Source organism: Coregonus clupeaformis, chromosome 29 (genome assembly GCF_020615455.1).
Source record: "Coregonus clupeaformis isolate EN_2021a chromosome 29, ASM2061545v1, whole genome shotgun sequence".
NCBI classification, from domain to species: domain Eukaryota; kingdom Metazoa; phylum Chordata; class Actinopteri; order Salmoniformes; family Salmonidae; genus Coregonus; species Coregonus clupeaformis.
The window spans coordinates 12,786,422-12,804,800 of NC_059220.1; the positions used below are offsets into that span (position 1 = coordinate 12,786,422).

The 18,379-nt window shown below is 42.5% G+C and overlaps 1 protein-coding gene across 3 annotated transcripts; it reads left to right on the forward strand.

The window, feature by feature from the left end:
* Positions 1-2,400: 2,400 nt before the first annotated feature.
* Positions 2,401-18,364, forward strand: LOC121544735 (JNK1/MAPK8-associated membrane protein). Of its 3 annotated transcripts, none has more exons than XM_041854843.1 (7): positions 2,401-2,545; positions 4,168-4,247; positions 4,383-4,537; positions 6,384-6,561; positions 6,847-7,028; positions 16,718-16,794; positions 16,923-18,364. In XM_041854843.1, the coding sequence occupies exons 2-7, from the start codon at positions 4,222-4,224 to the stop codon at positions 17,139-17,141; spliced, it is 837 nt and encodes a 278-aa protein (XP_041710777.1). In that variant the 5' UTR covers positions 2,401-2,545; positions 4,168-4,221; the 3' UTR covers positions 17,142-18,364. The 3 variants fall into 3 exon arrangements, with proteins under 3 accessions (XP_041710777.1, XP_041710778.1, XP_041710776.1); XM_041854842.1 differs by having other exon boundaries at positions 2,402-2,545; positions 6,355-6,561; XM_041854844.1 differs by lacking the exon at positions 4,168-4,247 and having other exon boundaries at positions 6,355-6,561.
* Positions 18,365-18,379: the final 15 nt, after the last annotated feature.

Here is an 18,379-nt window from a genome sequence, read left to right on the forward strand (position 1 = left end):
CACAAGTCTGGTTCATCCTTGGGAGCAATTTCCAAATGCCTGAAGGTACCATGTTCATCTGTACAAACAATAGTACGCAAGTATAAACACCATGTGACCACGCAGCCGTCATACCGCTCAGGAAGGAACCGCGTTCTGTCTCCTAGAGATGAACGTACTTTGGTGCGAAAAGTGCAAATCAATCCCAGAACAACAGCAAAGGACCTTGTGAAGATGCTGGAGGGAACCGGTACAAAAGTATCTATGTCCACAGTAAAACGAGTCCTATGTCGACATAACCTGAAAGGCTGCTCAGCAAGGAAGAAGCCACTGCTCCAAAACCGCCATTAAAAAAGCCAGACTACGGTTTGCAACTGCACATGGGGACAAAGATCGTACTTTTTGGAGAAATGTCCTCTGGTCTGATGAAACAAAAATAGAACTGTTTGGCCATAATGACCATCGTTATGTTTGGAGGAAAAAGGGGGCTGCTTGCAAGCCGAAGAACACCATCCCAATCGTGAAGCACGGGAGTTGCAGCATCATACTGTGGGGGTGCTTTGCTTCAGGAGGGACTGGTACACTTCACAAAATGGATGGCATCATGAGGAAGGAAAATTATGTGGATATATTGAAGCAACATCTCAAGACCTCAGTCAGGAAGTTAAAGCTTGGTTGCAAATGGGTCTTCCAAATGGACAATGACCCCAAGCATACTTCCAAAGTTGTGACAAAATGACTTAAGTACAACAAAGTCAAGGTTTTGGAGTGGCCATCACAAAGCTCTGACCTCAATCCTATAGAACATTTGTGGGCAGAACTGAAAAAGCGTGTGCGAGCAAGGAGGCCTACAAACCTGACTCAGTTACACCAGCTCTTATTGTGGGAAGCTTGTGGAAGGCTACCCGAAACGTTTGACCCAATTTAAACAATTTAAAGGCAATGCTACCAAATACTAATTGAGTGTATGTAAACTTCTGACCCACAGGGAATGTGATGAAAGAAATAAAAGCTGAAATAAATAATTATCTCTACTATAATTCTTACATTTCACATTCTTAAAATAAAGTGGTGATCCTAACTGACCTAAGACAGGGTATTTTTACTAGGATTAAATGTCAGGAATTGTGAAAAACTGAATTTAAATGTATTTGGTTAAGGTGTATGTAAACTTCCGACTTCAACTGTAAATGTGGGAGTAATGATTAATAAATGGGGAACACACAATTTATAAATGCATTATAAATAGTTTATTAGGTACCCTTAAAATAAAGTCTTACTATATTTTTGTGGGTTTAGTTGCATTGTCTGAAAGTATTCAAAATACACTGAAAACTAAAAAAAGACATAATATATATATATACAGCTAAAAATACAACAATGTGAAGTAAAAACAAGTTGATGTGAGGTTAAAGAAAAGCCCTGCTTACACCTGGTGCTAACATGTGTCCTTTGTTCTGATCTTGTCCACATTCTGATTGTGCCAACATTTTTAGACAGGTGTAGACGATTAAAAGACACATTGTGATCAGATCTTCCTGACCACTTCCGGAGGTAGTCAGGGTGCCATCTGGATATCAATCAATTGTAAACAGATCTGGATGGTCAAACCATTTAAATCATGGTTTTATCAGCCTCTAAAATCATTGACAGCTATTACCATTGATTTATGGCATCAATAATCGTCTTAAAATAAATACATTCATATTATATTAAAAGAATGTCTGTCAAATAATTTGCATACAGGACAGGGAGGCACCAGGAAATCTGGTCACAATGTGGACAGAGTGGATGGATAAGAGAGACATTTTAACACCATGTGGAGACGCGACAAACTTTGATCAGATAGTAATTAGATCATATTGATCAGATGATCACAAAACCCACATGTTGGCGCAAGGTGTAAACGAGGCTAAAGTATACATTATCAATTTAGCTGATTTTGCTTATGTTACTTTGGACAAAATCAAGATGTCAATATTCTTGTGCTGCTTTTTGTATGAAAAAAATTTAATTACAGCTGAATTTGCGATTAATCGCGATTAATCTCAGCAAATCCATTAAAAATAAAAATAGTTTGACAGCCCTAGTAATATCATTTGATCAGTATCTGTCCACTGTGCTCAATTTGCGATTGGCATTCTTCCGAAACCCGAGGAGGCGCTGTTGCGTGTATCTTTAGTCTGCTTGACGCATACAAACCAAAAAGGGCGAAGAAGTAAATTGAAGCCCATTTGGGGTTTCCACTAGATACTACAGCTACAAAGTAAATTGGCTATATCGTAACAATTCATGAAAACAAAAATTAGCTTTAAGGTTAGGCGTAAGGTTAGCAGTGTGGTTAGGGTTAAGGTTAGGTTTAAAATACAATTTTAAGAAGATAAATTGTAGAAATAGGCGGGGTTTATGACTTTGTGCTTGTGGTAACTAGTGACGACCGAACAACTGTAGCAAGAGCTTCCGGTTTCATTTGATTTAGCAAAAATGAAATCGTTGTTTGGATAGATCGTAAACATCATGTACTAAGTATTCATCTAAATCGTATGGAGATTGACTAATAACATGGGTATGTAGCTACATTATACTTGGAAAGTGTCTGCTTAATGTTGTGATGGCTTGAATATAACGCCCTGTCGCCTAAACCAGGAAATCTAGCTAGTTATCTATTTTAGCTAGCTAACTACTTGCTAGTTTTTAGGTGATATAAGTGCATTATATTTACAAAAGTATGTGGACACCCCTTGAAATTAGTGGATTCGGCTATTTCAGCCACACCCGTTGCTGACAGGTGTATAAAATCGAGCACACAGCCATGCAATCTCCATAGACAAACATTGTCAGTAGAATGGCCTTACTGAAGAGCTCAGTGACTTTCAACGTGGCACCGTCATAGGATGCCACCTTTCCAACAAGTCAGTTCGTCAAATTTCTGCCCTGCTAGAGCTGTCCCGGTCAACTGTAAGTGCTGTTATTGTGAAGTGGAAACGTCTAGGAGCAAGAACGGCTCCTAGACGGTAGACCACACAAGCTCACAGAACAGGACTGCCAAGTGCTGAAACGCATAGCGCGTAAAAATTGTCTGTCCTCGGTTGCAACACTCACTACTGAGTTCCAAACTGCCTCTGGAAGTGACGTGAGCACAATAACTATTTTATCTGGAGCTTCATGAAATGGGTTTCCATGACCGAGCAGCTGCACACAAGCCTAAGATCACCATACGCAATGCCAAGCATCAGCTGGAGTGTTGTAAAGCTCGCAGCCATTGGACTCTGGACAAGTGGAAATGCTTTCTCTGGAGTGATGAATCACACTCACCATCTGGCAATCCGACGAAGGAATCTGGGTTTGGCAGATGCCAGGAGAACGCTACCTGCCCCAATGCATAGTGCCAACTGTAAAGTTTGGTGGAGGAGGAATAATGGTCTGGGGCTGTTTTTCATGGTTCGGGCTAGGCCCCTTAGTTCCAGTGACGGGAAATATGAATGCTACAGCATACAATGACATTCTAGACGATTCTGTGCTTCCAACTTTGTGGCAACAGTTTGGGGAAGGCCTTGTCCTGTTTCAGCATGACAATGCCCCCGTGCACAAAGCGAGGTCCAATACAGAAAGGGTTTGTAGAGATCGGTGTGGAAGAACTTGACTGGCCTGCACAGAGCCTTGACCTCAACTCCATCGAACACCTTTGGGATAAATTGGAACGCCGACTGCGAGCCAGGCCTAATCGCCCAACATCAGTGCCCGACCTCAGTAATGCTCTTGTGGCTGAATGGAAGCAAGTCCCCGCAGCAATGTTCCAACATCTAGTGGAAAGCCTTCCCAGAAGAGTGGAGGCTGTTATAGCAGCAAAGGGAGGACCAACTCCATATTAATGCCCATGAGTTTGGAATGAGATGTTCGACGAGCAGGTCTCCACATACTTTTGTTCATTATACTCCCGAGTGGCGCAGTGGTCTAAGGCATTTGCGAGTGGCGCAGTGGATTGTGGGTTCGATTCCCACGGGGGGCCAGTATGAAAAAAAAAAAAAAAGAATGTATGCACTCACTCACTAACTGTAAGTCGCTCTGGATAAGAGCGTCTGCTAAATGACTAAAATGTAAATGTAAAATGTAAATGTAGTGTAGCTACATTATAGATGTCCACAGTATTGTCAATAACTGACATGTTGTATTACTGTTTTATTACAGCCGTAGCTATGAGTTCAACCTGCCCGGGACATTATTGTGGCAAGACGTTGATAAATGGCTCGTTTGATGGAGAATGTGGGGTGAGTATAGTTCCAGCTGAATTTTAACAAGTCATCTAAGCTGTTGGAATGGCATTCTAGCTACTACTGTAGCACTTAGGTCTATAACCTAGTATTAGGCTATACCCATACCCTAAAATGTAGTTGCATTATCAGGTATGTCCCAGAGGAGAGAGGACGAACATGCAGAAGATCTGTGAGAAGTGTACAGGATCCCCTGAACTTTATGACTGGCTGTACCTGGGCTTCATGGCAATGCTGCCACTGGTTCTACACTGGTTCTTCATCGAGTGGTACTCTGGGAAGAAAAGGTAATGTCTCATATTCAGCCCAAATTACTGCAGTCATAACCAGTAGTGGCGCGTAGTTAAATCACTGGAGAAGCTAATCCAGAAAGAAACTAACATATTACAACCTATGTGTTGTGGTAGTTGCGTTGTTTGCTCTATAACGTGTTAGTTCATATGCCTTGCCACCGTGATATATAGGCCGAGACAATAAGAAGACCCAGTGGCAGAATAAATTCAACCATACCTTTTGTTTCATTACAAAACCAGAGAGCAACATCTGTCCGGTGAAGTCCACAAAACAAATTGCATGTAACAAACACTTACATGACCTACAGCATGGTCAAGCAAGGTAATGTTTCCGACATTTTCAGACTACTAAACAATTATTGATTTAGAACCACTGAGCGTTACCGCAAGTCGCAAAGAAAACAGGAGATGCCTCCACTATTCCAGCATTATTTCAACTCCGACATTTCAACATCTAATCACCTATGCTTAGTCTAATACAGTGACAACTGTTAATAGATACCAAAAATATTTTAGTCCAATCAACATAAGCTAAATATGATGTCCATGTAACTGATTTATGTGTTTGTGTAGTGTGTGTGCGTGCGTGCAAGTAGAAAAACATGTTGACTCACCCTACTTGTAGAGAAACGCCAATGCCATCCTCCTCTTTCATGTTGCCTAAACGGTCTATAAGTCTGTCATATATTACACACTTTTAGTTTTTGTTGTCCTAGGCTACCTGGCTAAAATACTTGCTTGTTAGCCTAACTTCCTTTCATTGGCAACGATGAGCCAGGCCAGCTAGTTAACATTAGCATACTACATACTACGTTATAATCATTGGCCAGTTTGGCGAATTAAGTAAAACCACAAGTACAAATCCCTATCTCCATCGATGGCTAATTTAGGAAAGGGATGATTTGAGCTAGCTAGCTAGCCACCGGAGGACAACAACATAACGAGATGCAACAATTCAAGTTTTTTTCTGTCAATAATGACATTTGGTTTGTGATGTGGTTGGTCTGAAGGCAAATCCAAACTGGCTTCCCTGTGCCAGGACCATTCACAGCTGAGCTCACTCAGTTTAGCTCAACGCTGATTGGCTATAATTTATTTATCAAGGAAGGCCAAATGCTCGCTGGCTTCCCTTGCATTCAATGCTATGGGCGGCAACAATGTCATACTCTTTCTGACCAGACAGCATCAGATAGATACGTTACACATACTGAGACAGAGGGGCGCTGTTTCATTCGCTCTGATTCTTTATCCTGTGAGATACATTCAGCTTCTTACGAATGGAAGGACGTTTATGAAACAGAGACGAAAGATAAAAAAACATACAAAATGTATTTTTTTGTTGGTACATTTTTCGGGGAAGCCTGGCTTCCCATTGCATCCATGAACATATCATATCTAAATCTGAAATGTCATAGATTACAAATTGCAAGAACAGATCACTCTGGAGTCGGCGGTTAACAGAATGTGTAATTTAGCCTATTAATCACCAAAACTATGTTTCAAGTGTGAATTAAGCAGGTCTGATGCCGAAAAATAAAGGAAATTCTTGGCTACTTCACCCATATTTAATTGTTGTTACCTGGCAAAAAGTAATTAACTACTAAAAACACTAGCAAGATTTTGAATTTAGTTAATCTACCATTAAGCTACTACAAAATGTAATTAAATTACTGGTTGAACTACATGCAGTTCAGTACTCCCCAACACTGCTGTAGAGGTATTTTATGAAAGGAGGAGTTTAACATGGTCCTGTAGTAGCCTACTTGGTAACTCACGTTAATGTTGCTGATATTATGTATATTGTTCTGAAGCTCCAGTGCCCTCTTCCAACACATCACAGCCCTGTTTGAGTGCAGCGCTGCGGCTGTGGTGACTCTGCTGGTCAACGACCCAGTGGGTCTGCTGTCTATCAGGTCCTGCAGAGTCCAGATGCTGTCAGACTGGTACACCATGCTGTACAACCCCAGCCCAGACTACGTCACCACTCTACACTGCACACAGGAAGCTGTCTTTCCCCTGTGAGTAGCCTATGACTCGTCCATGTCATGAATTGGATCTATGGACTTTGCACTTTTAGGGCTGGTTTCCCAATTAATCCTGGACTCAAAGCATGCTGAAATAGCTTTTTAGTCCAGGATTAAGTTCAATCTCTATCTGGAAACAGTCTCATAATTAAGTGATATGAGTTGAACATATGAAATTGGTTGGTATGTTCAGCTTCGGAGCAGTGTGCGCACAATCAAGCACAGTGTGATGTGAGATGTTTTGTTCATTGAATAACATGACTTGTTCTGTGTCCGCAGGTACACTATAGTGTTGATCTACTACGCCTTCTGCCTGGTGTTCATGATGCTGCTGCGTCCACTCCTGGTCAAGAAGATCGCCTGTGGTCTGGGGAAATCTGACCGCTTCAAGAGCATCTACGCTGCTCTCTACTTCTTCCCTATCCTGACAGTCCTGCAAGCTGTGGGAGGCGGCCTGCTCTGTGAGTATGCTTTCAAATAAGGGGCCAGTCAGGTTCAGGCCAGTCAGGTTTGGGCCAATCAGGTGAAGTCCAGTTTTCATTTATATAGTATTTATGGTTACATAATTGATTTATGTGAAATACATTATTTTAAGGCCAGAGGTCTTGTAGCCTCGGAAGCCCAGGCATCTCACGTTCTGTTCCAATGCCTGGGGAAGTTCTCCTCAGGAAGACAAAAAAAACAATGGGTGGAGTCTACATGGAAGCTAGTGACACGTTTCTACTTATCAAACTCATCAAATATTGTGGTCTGTGTGGTCCAGCGGTAGTGCTGAGCAATTAACCGACAGTTAGTTTGAAAAAAAACCTGGTTATTAAACAACTAATCGACCGACGTCGGTTCAATTACTTGAATTCCATTTCTTTCAGGTTTTTTTTTTAGCCCAATGCGCTTTTTATCTAGAGAGAAATCAAATCATTCACGAGAGAAATCTGAGAAATCAAGTCAAGAACTATGTGGGACGCTGGGCTGAAGGGAGTTGTAGTTTTCATTTAAGCAAATTCAACCTAGTTCAGTGCAGAAACTTGGTAATTAACTCAAATGACCATAATCCATTGCACAATTTTTTTTCCAGCTGAAGAGACAGATCAGAGGAAGAGGCGACGCGAGAGGTTTCACTCTTGCCAAAGTCTGTCCAAATTAAGCCCAATGCGTTTCTATGGGCTTATTTTGGACCTAAGCTTGTCGCCTGCCTTCCCACCTTTTGGGATAACGACTCCCATTGTTAGGGCATAGACATGAGCATCTTGTCATTGTATACAGATCTCTGGACGGATACACTTTTACACCTGCTACGTTAGGTTAGATATACACAGACCGCATAGACTGCATGAGAGAGGAATAACACAATGACAGTTTGAAAGTATACCTTGTCTACTTTGAAGAACTAGTAAAATGATTTTGTCAGATGGCTCTCCAGGCTAGCTAAGTAGAATGACTAAAGACACTGGACAGTATAGTGAGCACATAACGTTAGATGGCCTGGCTGGCTGACTTATACTGCCTAAGCAGAGATGAGATGATTACTTTAAGGAATGAAAAATAATAAAGTCATCAAATAACGTAATATAGACAACTGAAATATCTTATTATTTCATAGTAATTTCCTATTTTTCTATTGATGTCTACCCAATGTGGACCCGACAGAGACCATGGAATATTTTCAATGTTTTGGCAATAGAATGTTCACTATTTTTGGCTTTGGCATTTCCATGAAAAAGCTCTAAAATCATTGTAACGTCATTGTTTCACAATACATTTAATGTGAGAAAATAAATAAAAATGACCTCAACCTCAAAAAGGACTAATTGCTCAGCACTATCCAGCGGTTAGAACCACTGAACCAGGCACACGTATGTCGGCCTGGGTTCAAATCCAGTCTATTGCCCTTTGACTCACCCTCCTGCTATCTTCCCTGTCTTTCCAATACTTTATTAGTTCTTCAAAAACCTAAAGAAATACAAACTTAGTGGGCCTGCCCCACTCCTTAAAAAATTTAAGAGTTTGTGTTTCTGAAAAATGTTCGGACTTGCAACAAACTAGCATAAGATACAAAACTAATGCTGCATAGGCTACCATTTCTTTTCCTGACACGGTAGGAAAAGAGACAGAAAAGAGACTAGTTCACTATTTAAAAAGAAGATGGAGCAATAGGATGAAAAATACCAGAGTTTTGGCGCAGGCACAGCCGACTAGGGCTAGCTAACGATACCTAGCCAAAAATAAATAAATATACCCTACCGGTCAAAAGTTTTAGAACACCTACTCCTTCAAGGGTTTTTATTTTCTTTTTACTATTTTCTACATTGTAGGATAATAGTGAAGACATCAAAACTCATGTAGTAACCAAAAAAGTGTTTATATATTTTATATTTGAGATTCTTAAAATAGCCACCCTTTGCCTTGATGAAAGCTTTGCACACTCTTGGCATTCTCTCAACCAGCTTCATGAGGTAGTCACCCGGAATGTATTTCAATTAACTGGTGTGCCTTGTTAAAAGTTAATTTATGGAATTTATTTCCTTCTAAATGTGTTTGCGCCAATCACTTGTGTTGTAACAAGGTAGGAGGGGTATACAGAAGATAGACCTATTTGGTAAAAGACCAAGTCCATATTATGGCAAGAACCGCTCAAATAAGCAAAGATAAATAACAGTCCATCATTACTTTAAGTCAGTCAATCCAGAAAATGTCAAGAACTTTGAACGTTTCTTCAAGTGCAGTCGCAAAAACCATCAAGCGCTATGATGAAACTGGCTCTCATGAGGACCGCCACAGGAATGGAAGACCCAGAGTTACCGCTGCTGCAGAGGATAAGTTAATTAGAGTTACCAGCCTCAGAAATTGCAGCCCAAATAAATGCTTCACAGAGTTCAAGTAACAGACACATCTCAACATCGACTGTTCAGAGGAGACTGTGTGAATCAGGCCTTCATGGTCGAATTGCTGCAAAGAAACCACTACTAAAGGACACCAATAAGAAGAAGAGACTTGCTTGGGCCAAGAAACACGAGCAATGGACATTAGACCGCTGGAAATTTGTGCTTTGGTCTGATGAGTCCAAATTTGAGATTTTTGGTTCCAACCGCTGTGTCTTTGTGAGACGCAGTGTGGGTGAACGGATGACCTCTGCATGTGTATTTCCCACCGTAAAGTATGGAGGAGGTGTTATGGTGTGGGGGTGCTTTGCTGGTGACACTGTCTGTGATTTATTTAGAATTCAAGGCACACTTAACCAGCATGGCTACCACAGCATTCTGCAGTAATACGCCATCCCATCTGGTTTGGGCTTTGTGGGACTATAATTTGTTTTTCAACAGGACAATGACCCAACACACCTCCAGGCTGTGTAAGGGCTATTTGACCAAGAAGGAGAGTGATGGAGTGCAGCATCAGATGACCTGGCCTCCACAATCTCCCGACCTCAACCAAATTGAGATGGTTTGGGATGAGTCGGACCGCAGAGTGAAGGAAAAACAGCCAACAAGTGCTCAGCATATGTGGGAACTCCTTCAAGACTATTGGAAAAGCACTCCAGGTGAAGCTGGTTGAGAGAATGCCAAGAGTGTGCAAAGCTGTCATCAAGGCAAAGGGTGGCTATTTGAAGAATCTCAAATATAAAATTAACATTGATATGTTTAACACTTTTTTTGGTTACTACATGATTCCCTATGTGTTATTTCATAGTTTTGAGGTCCTCACTATTATTCTACAATGTAGAAAATACTAAAAATAAAGAAAAAACCCTTGAATGAGTAGGTGTTCTAAAACTTTTGACTGGTAGTGTGCATACATACATACAGTGGGGGAAAAAAGTATTTACATTTACATTTACATTTACGTCATTTAGCAGACGCTCTTATCCAGAGCGCTTACAAATTGGTGCATTCACCCTATAGCCAGTGGGATAACCACTTTACAATATGTTTTTTTTTTTTTTTTTTTTTTTTAGTGGGGGGGGGGGGGGTAGAAGGATTACTTTATCCTATCCCAGGTATTCCTTAAAGAGGTGGGGTTTCAAATGTCTCCGGAAGGTGGTGAGTGACTCCGCTGTCCTGGCGTCGTGAGGGAGCTTGTTCCACCATTGGGGTGCCAGAGCAGCGAACAGTTTTGACTGGGCTGAGCGGGAACTATGCTTCCGCAGAGGAAGGGGAGCCAGCAGGCCAGAGGTGGATGAACGCAATGCCCTCGTTTGGGTGTAGGATCAGAGCCTGAAGGTACAGAGGTGCCGATCCCCTCACAGCTCCATAGGCAAGCACCATGGTCTTGTAACAGATGCGAGCTTCAACTGGAAGCCAGTGGAGTGTGCGGAGGAGCGGGGTGACGTGAGAGAACTTGGGAAGGTTGAACACCAGACGGGCTGCGGCATTCTGGATGAGTTGTAGGGGTTTAATGGCACAGGCAGGGAGCCCAGCCAACAGCGAGTTGCAGTAATCCAGACGGGAGATGAGGGAGGAGAATGTGGCAAAGAGCTTCCTAGGGTTAGAGGCAGATGCTTGGAATTTAGAGTGGTAGAAAGTGGCCTTAGAAACAGATGAAGAAAATGTAGAGAGGAGGGAGTGAAAAGATGCCAGGTCGGCAGGGAGTTTAGTTTTCTTCCATTTCCGCTCCGCTGCCCGGAGCTCTGTTCTGTGAGCTCGCAATGAGTCATCAAGCCACGGAGCTGGAGGGGAGGACCGAGCCGGCCAGGAGGATAGGGGACACAGAGAGTCAAAGGATGCAGAAAGGGAGGAGAGGAGGGTTGAGGAGGCAGAATCAGGAGATTGGAGGGAGAAGGATTGAGCAGAGGGAAGAGATGATAGGATGGAAGAGGAGAGAGTAGTGGGAGAGAGAGAGCGAAGGTTGCGGCGGCGCATTACCATCTGTGTAGGGGCAGAGTGAGTAGTGTTGGAGGAGAGCGAGAGAGAAAAGGATACAAAGTAGTGGTCGGAGACATGGAGGGGAGTTGCAGTGAGATTAGTAGAAGAGCAGCATCTAGTAAAGATGAGGTCAAGCGTATTGCCTGCCTTGTGAGTAGGGGGGGACGGTGAGAGGGTGAGGTCAAAAGAGGAGAGGAGTGGAAAGAAGGAGACAGAGAGAAATGAGTCAAATGTAGACGTAGGGAGGTTGAAATCCCCCAAAACTGTGAGGGATGAGCCATCCTCAGTAAAGGAACTTATCAAGGCGTCAAGCTCATTGATGAACTCTCCAAGGGAACCTGGAGGGCGATAGATGACAAGGATATTAAGCTTAAATGGGCTAGTGACTGTGACAGCATGGAATTCAAATGAGGAGATAGACAGATAGGTTAGGGGAAAAATTGAGAATGTCCACTTGGGAGAGATGGGGATTCCTGTGCCACCACCCCTCTGACCAGATGCTCTCGGGGTATGCGAGAACACATGGTCAGACGAGGAGAGAGCAGTAGGAGTAGCAGTGTTTTCAGTGGTAATCCATGTTTCCGTCAGCGCCAGGAAGTCGAGGGACTGGAGGGTAGCATAGGCTGGGATGAAGTCAGCCTTGTTGGCAGCAGAACGGCAGTTCCAGAGGCTGCCTGAGACCTGGAACTCCAGGTGTGGGGGTGCGTGCAGGGACCACCAGGTTAGAGAGGCAGCAGCCACGCGGTGTGAGGCGTTTGTGTAGCCTGTGCGGAGAGGAGAGAACAGGGATAGGCAGAGGCATAGTTGACAGGCTGTAGCAAATGGCTACAATAATGCAGAGGAGATCGGAATGAAATGAACTAAACATCTGGGAAAGGAGAGAGTAGGGCCTCCCTCACCAAAACTCCCAAATATAACTCACCCAACTTCCACCTCAGAAACTATAATTGTTTCACTGAACCACCCAAATAAAAACTCTCCCAACTTCCACTTTAGAAATTAGAATTGTTGTGAACTACAGCGGTTCAATGTTTCAAGGAATAGACTCAACTTACTTTATTCAGCTAGCTAACTATGACGCCATAGCTAACTAGCATGCTAGCATCCAATAACACACAGTTTATCCCCAATACTTGGTTACAACAAACTACCAATAGTGTGTTAACACACTAAACAGATAATTCGTGTCCGTGTCTAGTTCCTTTCATAACGCAGCAATAATTAAACGTTGGCTAGCTAGCACAAATATATTGTATTTAGCTGCTACAGTACAGCTAGCTGGTCGTGTTGGCTAGCTAGCAATGGCTGCTGTGTTGACTTTGTTTGAAAAACGGCGGCGCTGCGAACAAATGTAGCTGGCTAAAAGGATATTGTATCTAGTTGCTACCGTTGCTAATAGCTACTCGCCAGCTAGTCCAGGAGGTGAGTTAGCTAGCTAGCTAGCTTCGTGCTACACCTGGCACCGCCGAATACAATGCTAACCTACAATAACTACCCACAACAGCCCACGTTGCCTACCTACAATACCTAACTACAATCTAAATACATAGTTTAAGCCTTACTCGACAAAGCCCAAGCTATGTATAAAGCCAAACTTACCCGACGCCAGCTGTCTGGGTGGCAGACAAGACAACATTGGTCTTCTGCAATCAGTAGCTGTAATTAAGTACAGTAGCTACTAACTACCTAACGTTAATGCCTCAGATAATGAGGTTAGAAAAACAGCTGAATGGTAGGTAGCTAGCTGGCTTAATTACAGGTACTCTTAAGCGTGAAATAACATTGGAAACAACTATCCACAGTTGCTAAAAGTTACCAGTAGCTACCCGCTAGCTAGCTAGCTTTATTGGTCCAGGTAGTGGGTTAGCTAGCCTCGTGCTTCGCCGGGCTCCGCCGTATACAATACTTACCTACAATAACCTACAATAACTACCTAAATAAACTACCTACAATACCTAACTACAACTACCTACCTACAATCTAAATACATGGTTTAAGCTTTACTCAACACCATATAAGAAGCCAAGCTTACCTCCTGCTAGAGAAAACACAACCTCTCCCGACCACTCCCGACCACATATTTAGTCAGCCACCAATTGTGCAAGTTCTCCCACTTAAAAAGATGAGAGAGGCCTGTAATTTTCATCATAGGTACAAATCCAGAAAATCACATTGTAGGATTTTTAATGAATTTATTAGCAAATTATGGTGGAAAATAAGTATTTGGTCACCTACAAACAAGCAAGATTTCTGGCTCTCACAGACCTGTAACTTCTTTAAGAGGCTCCACTGTCCTCCACTCGTTACCTGTATTAATGGCACCTGTTTGAACTTGTTATCAGTATAAAAGACACCTGTCCACAACCTCAAACAGTCACACTCCAAACTCCACTATGGCCAAGACCAAAGAGCTGTCAAAGGACACCAGAAACAAAATTGTAGACCTGCACCAGGCTGGGAAGACTGAATCTGCAATAGGTAAGCAGCTTGGTTTGAAGAAATCAACTGTGGGAGCAATTATTAGGAAATGGAAGACATACAAGACCACTCGATCTGGGGCTCCACGCAAGATCTCACCCCGTGGGGTCAAAATGATCACAAGAACGGTGAGCAAAAATCCCAGAACCACACGGGGGGACCTAGTGAATGACCTGCAGAGAGCTGGGACCAAAGTAACAAAGCCTACCATCAGTAACACACTACGCCGCCAGGGACTCAAATCCTGCTGTTCCAGACGTGTCCCCCTGCTTAAGCCAGTACATGTCCAGGCCCGTCTGAATTTTGCTAGAGTGCATTTGGATGATCCAGAAGAGGATTGGGAGAATGTCATATGGTCAGATGGAACCAAAATAGAACTTTTTGGTAAAAACTCAACTCGTTGTGTTTGGAGGACAAAGAATGCTGAGTTGCATCCAAAGAACACCATACCTACTGTGAAGCATGGGGGTGGAAACATCATGCTTTGGGGCTGTTTTTCTGCAAAGGGACCAGGACGACTGATCCCTGTAAAGGAAAGAATGAATGGGGCCATGTATCGTGAGATTTTGAGTGAAAACCTCCTTCCATCAGCAAGGCATTGAAGATGAAACGTGGCTGGGTCTTTCAGCATGACAATGATCCCAAACACACCGCCCGGGCAACGAAGGAGTGGCTTCGTAAGAAGCATTTCAAGGTCCTGGAGTGGCCTAGCCAGTCTCCAGATCTCAACCCCATAGAAAATCTTTGGAGGGAGTTGAGTCCGTGTTGCCCAGCGACAGCCCCAAAACATCACTGCTCTAGAGGAGATCTGCATGGAGGAATGGGCCAAAATACCAGCAACAGTGTGTGAAAACCTTGTGAAGACTTACAGAAAACGTTTGACCTGTGTCATTGCCAACAAAGGGTATATAACAAAGTATTGAGAAACTTTTGTTATTGACCAAATACTTATTTTCCACCATAATTTGCAAATAAATTCATAAAAAATCCTACAATGTGATTTTCTGGATTTTCTTTTCTCATTTTGTCTCTCATAGTTGACGTGTACCTATGATGAAAATTACAGGCCTCTCTCATCTTTTTAAGTGGGAGAACTTGCACAATTGGTGGCTGACTAAATACTTTTTTCCCTCACTGTACATACTGAACAAAAATATAAACGCAACATGCAACAATTTCAAGGATTTTACTGAGTTACAGTTCATATAAGGAAATCAGTCAATTGAATTAAATTCATTAGGCCCTAGTCTATTGATTTCACATGACCTGTGAATACAGATATGCATCTGTTTTTCACCAATACCTTAAAATAAAAGGTAGGGGCGTGGGTCAGAACCAGTCAGTATCTGGTATGACCAACATTTGCCTCATGCAGTGCGACATCTCCTTTTTATAGAGTTGATCAGGCTGTTGATTGTGGCCTGTGGAATGTTGTCCCTCTAATCTTCAATGGCTGTGCGAAGTTGCTGGATATTGGCGGGAACTGGAACACGCTGTTGTACACTTCAATTCAGAGCATCCCTAACATGTGTGGTGAGTATGCATGCCATGGAAGAACTGGGACATTTTCAGCTTCCAGGAATTGTGTACACATCCTTGCGACATGGGGCCGTGCATTATCATGCTGAAACATGAAGTGATGGAGGCGGATGAATAGCACAACAATGGGCCTCAGGATCTCGTCACGGTGTATCTCTGCATTCAAATTGCCATCGATAAAATGCAATTGTGTTCGTTGTCCGTAGCTTATGCCTGCCCATACCATAACCCCACCGCCACCATGGAGCAATCTGTTCAAACGTTGAAATCAGCAAACCGCTCCCCACACAATGCCATACACGCTGTCTGCCATCTGCCCGGTACAGTTGAAACCGGGATTAATCCGTGCAGAGCACACTTCTCCAGCGTACCAGTGGCCATTGAAGGTGAGCATTTGCCCACTGAAGTTGGTTACAACTCCAAACTGCAGTCCGGTCAAAACCCTGGTGAGGACGACGAGCACGCAGATGAGTTTCCCTGAGACGGTTTCTGACCGTTTGTTCAGAATTCTTTGGTTGTGAAATCCCACAGTTTCATCAGCTGTCCGGGTGGCTCATCTCAGACCATCCCACAGGTGAAGAAGCTGGATGTGGAGGTCCTGGGTTGGCGTGGTTACACGTGGTCTGCGGTTGTGAGGCCGGTTGGACGTACTACCAAATTCTCTAAAACAACGTTGGAGGGAACTTATAGTAGAGAAATTAACGTTAAATTCTCTGGCAACAGTTCTGGTAGACATTCCTGCAGTCAGCATGCCAATTGCATGCTCCCTCAAAACTTGAGAGATCTGTGACATTGTGTTGTGTGACAAAACTGCACATTTTAGAGTGGCATTTTATTTCCCCCAGCACAAGGTGCACCTGTGTAATGATCATGCTGTTTAATCAGCTTCTTGATATGCCACACATGTCAGGTGGATGGATTGTCTTGGCAAAGGATAAATGCTCACTAACAAGGATGTAAACACATTTTTTCCAATATTTGAGAGAAATATGCTTTTTGTGCGTATGGAACATTTCTGGGATCTTTTATTTGAACTCATGAAACATAGGACCAACAGTGCATGTTGTGTTTATATTTTTACAAATCGATACTTGGAGTCAAAGTATCTATATAATATTGTGCCAAATAATAGCGCGTTATGTAGCTGTATTGATTCAGCCCCCCCCCATTTCCAATAGTCGAGGCAACGAGACAAGATTTAGAAGGATGGCCTGGCGAGACTAAAGGTCTTGCCTTGTGACTGTGGTATAAGCTTGCTGCTTTCTGTTTTTCAGATTATGCTTTTCCATACATTATTTTGGTGTTGTCCCTGGTTACTTTGGCAGTGTACATGTCAGCCTCAGAAATACAGGTAAGAAACTGCTTATTTTATATTGACCTAACCAACGTTTTTAAAGTTTGATATCAGCTCAGTCAATATAATTGTTTGAGCACATATCCCATTTCCTAAGTGTTTCCTCCCTTTACTCCTATCCATAGTCTTTCAAGAATCTCGCTGCCAAGAAGAAGAGGTTGGTGGTGCTCTTCAGCCATTGGCTCCTTCACGCGTATGGCATCATCTCCATCTCCCGATTGGATAAACTGGAACAGGACCTGCCTCTATTGGCCCTGGTACCTGGACCCGCCCTTTTCTACCTGCTCACTGCCAGGTTCACTGAACCTAGACGGATTCTGTCAGAAGGTGGCAACGGCCATTAGAACTATTATAGATGGATGTGGGTATTAAAGTTAGACTCGAAATGACGTTGCCACGAGCAGCACTGCAGATATTGAGATGAGCGAGATGCAAGACTTCGGTCACACACAGTATCTGCGCATGTTCACGGGTTCACTTCACGCTCTTACAGCGTGGGAGCCGCTGGACCAAAACAGCGGAGAAGTTGAGCTTTGCGCTTCAACGCTCTTAGTTGTTGCGGAAATTGACCCACTATGCTGTTTCCTTTCTGCATTTTTCATATTGCTGAGTCTACCTTTAATGTCCACCTGTCTATCAATTCAGGAGGTGTTGTGCATGGAGCTATATGGACGCTAGCCTTTACTGCTGTCTCTGCCTATGGTAGTATGATGACTGCTGCATGTAGTGTTGATAGTGTGAATTCCTCTCACAGTGAGAAGGAAGATTTTATGATATTCCTACAACTAAGGTGGGAATACAAACACCCTGTGTACATACTGTATGTCTATAAACTATACATCTCCATATATTTCAAGTGTTGTTAGTTATTGAATGGTATTGTATGTTACATGGCTGTGGCCACTTGAATGTTGTCTTTACAACCTAAGGCCTAAGATGTACTGTTCCTCATTGAGGCTGTTTTGAGACATGCTTTGTATAGATATTCACTCTGTGTCATATTATATGCTCAACATCCTTGATTGTTTTAAGCTCAGATATCTTTGATTGTTGCAGTGAAATCAAAGATGGTCTTTGGATTGTCCAATAGTATAAGTTGAGTTAGATGTTCTTGAACTAAATCTTATGTGCCAAAAACTCTGAACACATGCATACGTCCAGAGGCAGATAAAATGGTTTATTATAACCTAATATTATATGTTACAAGCCAAGTGGATGAAGTTCCATTATATTTTGCTTGATAAAAAATGGAATGAAAATTATCCTGCTGTTTCCCCATAAATGATGTTGGGGAAATATGCTGTTGAATAGTAAGCAAATTAAATTGTGAATGTATTTTATGCAGGCTCATAGAACGCTTGTAAATAGATAACAATGGATGTTTATTGGAAATATATAATTTTATTGCACAGTGTAATTTTAAAACATACAGAACAAGGACTTGGTTAGCTGCAATTTTGACTATTTATTGTAAAATGTATTGTAAAAAAAAACTTGTGAAATGTAGTGTGTTATAAAGTGTTAAGATTTTTCTGAAATAAAAACCACAAATGTGAGTACTCATCTACTTTAATCTCATATG